This window comes from Oncorhynchus kisutch, linkage group LG5, assembly GCF_002021735.2.
Source record: "Oncorhynchus kisutch isolate 150728-3 linkage group LG5, Okis_V2, whole genome shotgun sequence".
Classification (NCBI taxonomy): Eukaryota; Metazoa; Chordata; class Actinopteri; order Salmoniformes; family Salmonidae; genus Oncorhynchus; species Oncorhynchus kisutch.
In genome coordinates this window covers 75,178,877-75,189,819 of record NC_034178.2, presented here as the reverse complement: position 1 = coordinate 75,189,819, position 10,943 = coordinate 75,178,877, and the positions used below count along the sequence as shown (strand labels likewise).

The window sequence follows — 10,943 nt, the reverse complement described above, 5'->3', positions numbered from 1 at the left end:
TCCTGTATATAGCCTCATTACTACCTGGTACTTCCTGTATATAGCCTCATTACTACCTGGTACTTCCTGTATATAGCCTCATTACTACCTGGTACTTCCTGTATATGGCCTCTACTACCTGGTACTTCCTGTATATAGCCTCATTACTACCTGGTACTTCCTGTATATAGCCTCATTACTACCTGGTACTTCCTGTATATAGCCTCATTACTACCTGGTACTTCCTGTATATAGCCTCATTACTACCTGGTACTTCCTGTATATAGCCTCATTACTACCTGGTACTTCCTGTATATAGCCTCATTACTACCTGGTACTTCCTGTTTATAGCCTCATTACTACCTGGTACTTCCTGTATATAGCCTCATTACTACCTGGTACTTCCTGTATATAGCCTCATTACTACCTGGTACTTCCTGTTTATAGCCTCATTATTGTTATTTTATTGTGTTACTATTTCCCTTGTCTTGCCGTTAACCTCTGCATTGTTAGGAAAGTACTATGTAGGGAATAGGGCTCTGGTCTAAAGTAGTGCACTACGTAGGGAATAGGGCCCTGGTCTATAGTAGTGTACTACGTAGGGAATAGGGCCCTGGTCTAAGTTAGTGCACTACGTAGGGTATAGGGCCCTGGTTAAAGTAGTGCACTATATAGGGAATAGGGCCCTGGTCTAAAGCAGTGCACTACATAGGGAATAGGGTCCTGGTCTATAGTAGGTCACTACGTAGGGAATAGGGCCCTGGTCTAAAGTAGTGCTCTATATAGGGAATAGGGCCCTGGTCTAAAGTAGTGCACTACGTATGGAATAGGGCTCTGGTCTAAAGTAGTGCACTATATAGGGAATAGGGTGCCATTCTAAAGTAGTGCACTATATAGGGAATAGGGCCCTGGTCTAAAGTAGTGCACTATATAGGGAATAGGGCTCTGGTCTAAAGTAGTGCACTATATAGGGAATAGGGTGCCATTCTAAAGTAGTGCACTATATAGGGAATAGGGCCCTGGTCTAAAGTAGTGCACTATATAGGGAATAGGGTGCCTTTTGGGACACAGAGTGCGTCTACAGTACCTGATTCTGTTGTTATTGAGGTGGAGGAAGTGCAGAGTGCTCATCTGGTTGATACCAGGGGGAACCGTTATCAACTGGTTGTGGTCTAAACACAGCTCTGTCATAGAGGTGTGAGCACCGAAGAAGGACTGTGGCTCCACTCCCTCCCCATCCAGCTTGTTGTGGGACAGGTACAGGTACTCTATCCCCGGCACCATGTGGGCGAACACAAACCCTGTATTACAACATAAAGCAAGATGTACGTTTGTATTCCCAGAAGATAAGTACTTAACAGAATGAAAACATTCCAAAACGATCCTGGATGGTACATACCTGGTATCCTCTCAATCTGGTTCCCTACCAAGACCAGGTGGACCAGAGCTCTGGGCAGGTAGGATGGGACCAGGTACAGACGGTTGTAGGACAGGTCTATGGACTCCAGGTTCCTGATGGGAGGAAGGGACAGAGAGAGGTGGGAAAAGTAAAGAAGAGGAAGAGGAGGCAAAACATTAAGTACACCTGCTCTTTCCATGACAGACTGACCAGGTGAATCCAAATGAAAGCTGTGATCCCTTAATGATGTCACTTGTTAAATCCACTTCAATCAGTGTACCGTAGATGAAAGGGAGGAGACATGGTTAAAGAAGGGTTTTTAAGCCTTGAGACAACTGAGACATAGATTGTGTATGTGTGTCATTCCGAAGGTGAACGGACAAGACAAAAGATTGAAGTGCCTTTGAACGGGGTATGGTTGTAGATGCCAGGGGCAACGGTTTGTGTCAAGAACTGCAACGCTGCTGGGTTTTTTCACACTCAAGACAGTTTCTCGTGTGTGTCAAGAATGGTCTACCGCCCAAAGCACATCCAGCCAACTGTGGGAAGCATTGGAGCCCACATGGGCCAGCATCCCTGTGGAAGCATTGGAGCCCACATGGGCCAGCATCCCTGTGGAAGCATTGGAGCCCACATGGGCCAGCATCCCTGTGGAAGCATTGGAGCCCACATGGGCCAGCATCCCTGTGGAAGCATTGGAGCCCACATGGGCCAGCATCCCTGTGGAAGCATTGGAGCCCACATGGGCCAGCATCCCTGTGGAAGCATTGGAGCCCACATGGGCCAGCATCCCTGTGGAAGCATTGGAGCCCACATGGGCCAGCATCCCTGTGGAAGCATTGGAGCCCACATGGGCCAGCATCCCTGTGGAAGCATTGGAGCCCACATGGGCCAGCATCCCTGTGGAATGCTTTCGACACCTTGTAGAGTCCATGTCCTGACGAATTGATGCTGTTCTGAGGGCAAGGGGGGGGGGTGGCAACTCATATATAACTTTACTATAGTTTCTTTGTAATATATGCATTGAAAGGAAGACTTGTGAAATCCTCTAGTTTTCTTACTTGTGGTTGATCCATGCTAGAGGTGCTATCCTGGACTCCTCCAGTCTGTTGTGTCTCAGTGAGATCACGTTCAGGTTAGTGGATTGGTTGAAGACGCAGTCGGATATCTCTTCTATCAGGTTGTTCTCTAGATAAACCTCCTGCAAACAGAACGATAAAATGAAGAGTATTTATACACAATGGAGATGCACTGTTTGCCGGAGAGGCCCTTTGCTCCTCTAATAGACAACAATACAAATGTAGCTCACTGTAATTGGATGTATGTAATGACAGGCTGTACAGGATGTTATGTAATGACAGGCTGTACAGGATGTTATGTAATGACAGGATGTTATGTAATGACAGGCTGTACAGGGTGTTATGTAATGACAGGATGTACAGGATGTTATGTAATGACAGGCTGTACAGGATGTTATGTAATGACAGGCTGTACAGGATGTTATGTAATGACAGGATGTACAGGATGTTATATAATGACAGGCTGTACAGGATGTTATGTAATGACAGGCTGTACAGGATGTTATGTAATGACAGGCTGTACAGGATGTTATGTGATGACAGGATGTTATGTGATGACAGGCTGTACAGGATGTTATGTGATGACAGGATGTTATGTGATGACAGGCTGTACAGGATGTTATGTGATGACAGGCTGTACAGGATGTTATGTGATGACAGGCTGTTATGTGATGACAGGCTGTACAGGATGTTATGTAATGACAGGATGTTATGTGATGACAGGCTGTACAGGATGTTATGTAATGACAGGATGTTATGTGATGACAGGCTGTACAGGATGTTATGTGATGACAGGATGTACAGGATGTTATGTGATGACAGAATGCACAGGATGTTATGTGATGACAGGATGTTATGTGATGACAGGCTGTACAGGATGTTATGTGATGACAGGCTGTACAGGATGTTATGTGATGACAGGCTGTACAGGATGCTATGTGATGACAGGATGTTATGTGATGACAGGCTGTACAGGATGTTATGTAATGACAGGATGTTATGTGATGACAGGCTGTACAGGATGTTATGTGATGACAGGATGTACAGGATGTTATGTGATGACAGGCTGTACAGGATGTTATGTGATGACAGGCTGTACAGGATGTTATGTAATGACAGGATGTTATGTAATGACAGGATGTTATGTGATGACAGGCTGTACAGGATGTTATGTGATGACAGGCTGTACAGGATGTTATGTAATGACAGGATGTTATGTAATGACAGGCTGTACAGGATGTTATGTGATGACAGGATGTTATGTGATGACAGGCTGTACAGGATGTTATGTAATGACAGGATGTTATGTGATGACATGCTGTACAGGATGTTATGTGATGACAGGATGTTATGTGATGACAGGCTGTACAGGATGTTATGTGATGACAGGCTGTACAGGATGTTATGTGATGACAGGCTGTACAGGATGTTATGTAATGACAGGATGTTATGTGATGACAGGCTGTACAGGATGTTATGTGATGACAGGATGTTATGTGATGACAGGCTGTACAGGATGTTATGTAATGACAGGCTGTACAGGATGTTATGTGATGACAGGATGTTATGTGATGACAGGATGTTATGTAATGACAGGCTGTACAGGATGTTATGTGATGACAGGATGTTATGTGATGACAGGCTGTTATGTGATGACAGGCTGTACAGGATGTTACGTGATGAAAGGATGTTATGTGATGACATGCTGTACAGGATGTTATGTGATGACAGGATGTTATGTGATGACAGGATGTGATGTGATGACAGGATGTTATGTAATGACAGGCTGTATATGATGTTATGTGATGACAGGATGTTATGTGATGACAGGATGTTATGTGATGACAGGCTGTACAGGATGTTATGTGATGACAGGATGTACAGGATGTTATGTGATGACAGGATGTTATGTGATGACAGGCTGTACAGGATGTTATGTGATGACAGGCTGTACAGGATTTTATGTGATGACAGGCTGTACAGGATGTTATGTGATGACAGGATGTTATGTGATGACAGGCTGTACAGGATGTTATGTGATGACAGGATGTACTGGCTGTTTTGTGAAGCAGAGCTGAGTGTTGAGGTTAGCCGTGTTTGAGCCACTCCTTCCTGACATGGCACCTTGTCTTTAACCAAAGCGTGAGAGTGGATAAGGCTTATCAAGAAAAGGGCTGTAGTTGCTTCACTGTGTTTCATTGAAATGTACAGATGTGTATTGTCCACTTATCAGCGAAAAACCACACTGTGTTTATGACACATTTATTCTTATTAAGATTAATAAATGCATTTCTATGGCTTATACAATATTTCATATATATATATATATATATATATAAACTCAAAAAAAGGAATGCCCTCTCACTTTCAACTGCATTTATTTTCAGCAAACTGAACATGTGTAAATATTTGTATGAACATAAGATTCAACAACTGAGACATAAACTGAACAAGTTCCACAGACATGTGACTAACATAAATTGAATAATGTGTCCCTGAGCAAAGGGGGAGTCAAAATCAAAAGTAACAGTCAGTATCTGGTGTGGCCACCAGCTGCATTAAGTACTGCAGTGCATTTCCTCCTCACGGACTGTACCAGATTTGCCAGTTCTTGCTGTGAGATGTTACCCCACTATTCCACCAAGGCACCTGCAAGTTCCCGGACATTTCTGGGGGGAATGGCCCTAGCCCTCACCCTCCGATCCAACAGGTCCCAGATGTGCTCAATGGGATTGAGATCCGGGCTCTTCGCTGGCCATGGCAGAACACTGACATTCCTGTCTTGCAGGAAATCCAGCACAGAACGAGCAGTATGGCTGGTGGCTTGTCATGCTGGAATGTCATGTCAGGATGAGCCGGCAGGAAGGGTACCACATGAGAGAGGAGGATGTCTTCCCTGTAAAGCATAGCGTTGAGATTGCCTGCAATGACAACAAGCTCAGTCCGAGGATGCTGTGACACACCGCCTCAGACCATGACGGACCCTCCACCTCCAAATCGATCCCGCTCCAGAGTACAGGCCTCGGTGTAATGCTCATTCCTATGACGATAAATGCGAATCAGACCATCACCCCTGGTGAGACAAAACCGAGACTCATCAGTGAAGAGCACGTTTTGCCAGTCCTGTCTGGTCCAGCAACGGTGGGTTTGAGCCCATAGATGACGTTGTTGCCGGTGATGTCTGGTGAGGACCTGCCTTACAACAGGCCTACAAGCCCTCAGTCCAGCCTCTCTCAGCCTATTGCGGACAGTCTGAGCACTGATGGAGGGATTGTGCGTTCCTGGTGTAACTCGGGCAGTTGTTGTTGCCACCCTGTACCTGATCCACAGGTGTGATGTTCGGATGTACCGATTCTGTGCAGGTGTTGTTACACGTGGTCTGCCACTGCGAGGACGATCAGCTGTCCGTCCTGTCTCCCTGTAGCGCTGTCTTAGGCATCTCACAGTACTGACATTGCAATTTATTGCCCTGGCCACATCTGCAGTCCTCATGCCTCCTTGCAACATGTCTAAGGCACGTTCACGCAGATGAGCAGGGACCCTGGGCATCTTTCTTTTGGTGTTTTTCAGAATCAGTAGAAAGGTCTCTTTAGTGTCCTAAGTTTTCATAACTATGACCTTAATTGCCTACCATCTGTAAGCTGTTATTGTCTTAACGACCGTTCCACAGGTGCATGTTCATTCATTGTTTATGGGTCATTGAACAAGCATGGAAAACAGTGTTTAAACCCTTTACAATGAAGATCTGTGAAGTTATTTGGATTTTGATGAATTATCTTTGAAAGACAGGGTCCTGAAAAGTGGACGTTTTATATATGAATATATATATACACATTGTCCTTAAAGGTATAATGTTTTGTTATTTTCCCCACTACAACAAACAGATCCTTAAATACATTTTATTGAAATACTATAGAATTCCATTCATTCCTATGAAGGACTGGGGAGGGCCAATATGGCCGACAGGTGGCTTCAAAGCCTCTCCATGGCCAATACATAGCCTCAGTAATCCAGGGTTTATATACATCTTTAGATAAAAACTGATACATCTCACCAGTAGAGATGGAGGCAGGCCCTGGGGGACGGTCCTGAAGTGGTTTCTGCCCAGACGGAGGTAAGAGAGCTGAGAGAGGGGACTGAAAGCTTGATGATCCACGGTCCCTTCGTTCAGGACATTTCCCTCCAACTCCAAGATCAACAGGCTACTCAGACCTTTCAGAAATTACACAGCAGTGAAAACATTTTCCTATAAAAGTCTCCCTGTGCTGGTTATGGTTTCAGCCACTTCCACTAACAAATAGTCACGTTTGTGCAGTTGAAACATATTCTTTGTTTGATTGAAGCATTGCAGTTTTACAAATATTATTGCCTGAAATGCCCCCCCCCCCCCCCCCCCCCCCCCAAATGCTTGTCCAGTAACTAGTAACATGTAGATTTGTTGTTTTGTTTGGTTACCTTGGAAGCTGTTCTCCTCGATGCCTTTGAGGTGGTTCTCGTTGATCTTGAGTTCCTGTAGTGTTGATGGGAGATCTGTTGGAACCGTCTCGAGGAGGTTGTTGTCCAGGAACAGACGGCTCAGGAACTTCAGGCCCTGACCAACGATCATTAACAACATTAAACAACGTTGCGCCTCTGGGGAATTTAAACAACTCTAACCAATGGAAAATAAAGCACTTTATATATTTAGATAGATGTTCTATCGTTGCCATGTTATAGTGATGGAAAATAATCTGTCATTCTGTGGAAGGGCAAACAGATAAAGAAAGGTAAATATTGTACATTGGAATGTCACAGTATCACACCTGGTTTCAAATACTTATTGGGACTATTCTATTGGTTCCATTAAAGAAGGCAAGCTAAATCAAGCGTACCTAAAGTATTGGAAAAGAAAAACGATCGATGTTATCACAATATTTTTGTTAACGAAATCAAGGTTTCTTTTTTACGAAATCAAAGGTTCTTGCTGTAGAAATATCCTGATTGTCGCACCTCACCTCTTTCTGGTGATATAGTACCTCGGTGGATCTAGCTGGCTGGAAATAGGTTTCTCTATTCCTGTTCATCTGAGGTTTCTCTATTCCTGTTCATCTGAGATTTCTCTATTCCTGTTCATCTGAGGTTTCTCTATCCCTGTTCAAATGAGGTTTCTCTCTCCCTGTTCCCCTGAGGTTTCTCTATTCCTGTTCAAATGAGGTTTCTCTATCTCTGTTCAAATGAGGTTTCTCTATCTCTGTTCAAATGAGGTTTCTCTATCTCTGTTCAAATGAGGTTTCTCTCTCCCTGTTCCCCTGAGGTTTCTCTCTCCCTGTTCCCCTGAGGTTTCTCTCTCCCTGTTCCCCTGAGGTTTCTCTCTCCCTGTTCCCCTGAGGTTTCTCTCTCCCTGTTCCCCTGAGGTTTCTCTCTCCCTGTTCCTCTGAGGTTTCTCTCTCCCTGTTCCCCTGAGGTTTCTCTATCTCTGTTCCCCTGAGGTTTCTCTCTCCCTGTTCCCCTGAGGTTTCTCTCTCCCTGTTCCCCTGAGGTTTCTCTCTCCCTGTTCAAATGAGGTTTCTCTCTCCCTGTTCAAATGAGGTTTTTCTCTCCCTGTTCCCCTGAGGTTTCTCTCTCCCTGTTCCCCTGAGGTTTCTCTCTCCCTGTTCCCCTGAGGTTTCTCTCTCCCTGTTCCCCTGAGGTTTCTCTCTCCCTGTTCCCCTGAGGTTTCTCTCTCCCTGTTCCCCTGAGGTTTCTCTCTCCCTGTTCCCCTGAGGTTTCTCTCTCCCTGTTCCCCTGAGGTTTCTCTCTCCCTGTTCAAATGAGGTTTTTCTCTCCCTGTTCAAATGAGGTTTTTCTCTCCCTGTTCCCCTGAGGTTTCTCTCTCCCTGTTCCCCTGAGGTTTCTCTCTCCCTGTTCAAATGAGGTTTCTCTCTCCCTGTTCAAATGAGGTTTCTCTCTCCCTGTTCAAATGAGGTTTCTCTCTCCCTGTTCAAATGAGGTTTCTCTCTCCCTGTTCAAATGAGGTTTCTCTCTCCCTGTTCAAATGAGGTTTCTCTCTCCCTGTTCAAATGAGGTTTCTCTCTCCCTGTTCAAATGAGGTTTCTCTCTCCCTGTTCCCCTGAGGTTTCTCTCTCCCTGTTCAAATGAGGTTTCTCTCTCCCTGTTCCCCTGAGGTTTCTCTCTCCCTGTTCCCCTGAGGTTTCTCTCTCCCTGTTCCCCTGAGGTTTCTCTCTCCCTGTTCAAATGAGGTTTCTCTCTCCCTGTTCAAATGAGGTTTCTCTCTCCCTGTTCCCCTGAGGTTTCTCTCTCCCTGTTCCCCTGAGGTTTCTCTCTCCCTGTTCAAATGAGGTTTCTCTCTCCCTGTTCAAATGAGGTTTCTCTTGACTAAGGGCCATGGAATGTTGTTTTTGTTAAAAGGCCTGTGCAGGTTTGTGGCAGAGCAGGGTGAATGGGGGTGATGCTAGCTTAACAGGCATCCTTCCTTTAAAGCCTCCATGGCTTAAAGAGTTTAGACTGTGTTTCATTGTGCAAACTAAATGGCAGACTGGCTCCAAGAGTCATGCTACAGTTTAAATTAGCTCATGTTGGTTTAAAACGGGTAGAAGTGAGATTTTGGCGTCTGTTGTGCCTCGCAAAGTTAAATCATATATCTATACTGCTGATGTCCATCGAAGTGTTTTGAGATTCAAGAGTGAATGGAATGTAATTTTTTGGATTTTCTCCCATATTCGCCAAAGTATAATTGCAGTAATTAACAGAGGATGGTTGAAGTAGCCATCACTAAAGAGAGAGTTTCTCTATGGACAAATGTGTCATGGACACCAGATCCAAGTAACCCGGCTCTAATCTTCACTTATCAAACAAATAACTGCTAGCTAACCTGTGTTCTCTCTCTCTCTCATCAGTGTAGTGTTATGTTCGGGCCTAGTCAGAATTCTAACATGATAGGCCGCTGTGTGTTCTGGGAAATGTTCCAGATGGATTTAAATATTGACTGTTTAAAAAACGCAGACTTTTATTTTGATCAGAGAGAGTGAGTCAAATGTCCCCCCCCCCCCCCCCCCCCCCCATGTTGACATGCTTCTGTTTGTTCACATATTCATCTGCTTAGACTGTTCCCACACAGTTCATATTTCATTTCTTGGACAGGCTCATTGGAAACAGACTCCTTATTTTTGGAAAGCGTGTGAGGCAATGGCCGCAGAGAAACAGACTCTTACTTTGAAGGAGTATAGGCCAATGCCAGCAGAGAGACAGGCTCTTCTTTCAAAGGAGAGACTCTTACTTTGAAGGAGTATAGGCCGATGCCAGCAGAGAGACGGGCTCTTATTTCAAAGGAGAGAGACTTACTTTGAAGGCACGTGGGGCAATGCCAGAAGTCACCAACTTGTTCTTGCTCAGGTTAATCCACTCCAGGTTGGGGATACCATTAAACGCCCCCACTGGGATGGTTGTGATGTCGTTACCTGGCGGTTAATTAAGAGACATATTAATCTGAGGAATAACATGAATATTGTCCATCTTGGTGATAGTGTTTTCATTAAGCCTGGACTCCATAGCCTGGTGTTATAGTGTTGTTAAATACTAGTGTTCAGAATGACTGGACTCCATAGCCTGGTGTTATAGTGTTGTTAAATACTAGTGTTCAGAATGACTGGACTCCATAGCCTGGTGTTATAGTGTTGTTAAATACTAGTGTTCAGAATGACTGGACTCCATAGCCGGGCATTATAGTGTTGTTAAATACTAGTGTTCAGAATGACTGGACTCCATAGCCTGGTGTTATAGTGTTGTTAAATACTAGTGTTCAGAATGACTGGACTCCATAGCCTGGTGTTATAGTGTTGTTAAATACTAGTGTTCAGAATGACTGGACTCCATAGCCTGGCGTTATAGTGTTGTTAAATACTAGTGTTCAGAATGACTGGACTCCATAGCCTGGCGTTATTGTGTTGTTAAATACTAGTGTTCAGAATGACTGGACTCCATAGCCTGGTGTTATAGTGTTGTTAAATACTAGTGTTCAGAATGACTGGACTCCATAGCCTGGCGTTATAGTGTTGTTAAATACTAGTGTTCAGAATGACTGGACTCCATAGCCTGGTGTTATAGTGTTGTTAAATACTAGTGTTCAGAATGACTGGACTCCATAGCCTGGTGTTATAGTGTTGTTAAATACTAGTGTTCAGAATGACTGGACTCCATAGCCTGGTGTTATAGTGTTGTTAAATACTAGTGTTCAGAATGACTGGACTCCATAGCCTGGTGTTATAGTGTTGTTAAATACTAGTATTCAGAATGACTGGACTCCATAGCCTGGCGTTATAGTGTTGTTAAATACTAGTGTTCAGAATGACTGGACTCCATAGCCTGGTGTTATAGTGTTGTTAAATACTAGTGTTCAGAATGACTGGACTCCATAGCCTGGTGTTATAGTGTTGTTAAATACTAGTGTTCAGAATGACTGGACTCCATAGCCTGGTGTTATAGTGTTGTTAAATACTAGTATTCAGAAT

General features: G+C 44.3%; 2 protein-coding genes across 4 annotated transcripts in view; one reads left to right on the top strand and one right to left on the bottom strand.

Moving 5' to 3' along the window:
- The window catches only part of cenpp (centromere protein P), a 160,372-nt gene that overhangs the window by 129,053 nt on the left and 20,376 nt on the right, over window positions 1-10,943 (top strand). The window lies entirely within an intron of this gene.
- Window positions 1-10,943, bottom strand: part of ecm2 (extracellular matrix protein 2, female organ and adipocyte specific) — a 29,486-nt gene that overhangs the window by 3,318 nt on the left and 15,225 nt on the right. Inside the window, exons 5-10 of the mRNA XM_031825814.1 lie at window positions 9,778-9,893; window positions 6,913-7,048; window positions 6,512-6,669; window positions 2,440-2,579; window positions 1,379-1,491; window positions 1,067-1,280 (exon numbers count right to left, since the gene is read on the bottom strand). Coding sequence (XP_031681674.1) covers window positions 1,067-1,280; window positions 1,379-1,491; window positions 2,440-2,579; window positions 6,512-6,669; window positions 6,913-7,048; window positions 9,778-9,893 — 877 coding nt within the window. The remainder of the gene's footprint in view (window positions 1-1,066; window positions 1,281-1,378; window positions 1,492-2,439; window positions 2,580-6,511; window positions 6,670-6,912; window positions 7,049-9,777; window positions 9,894-10,943) is intronic.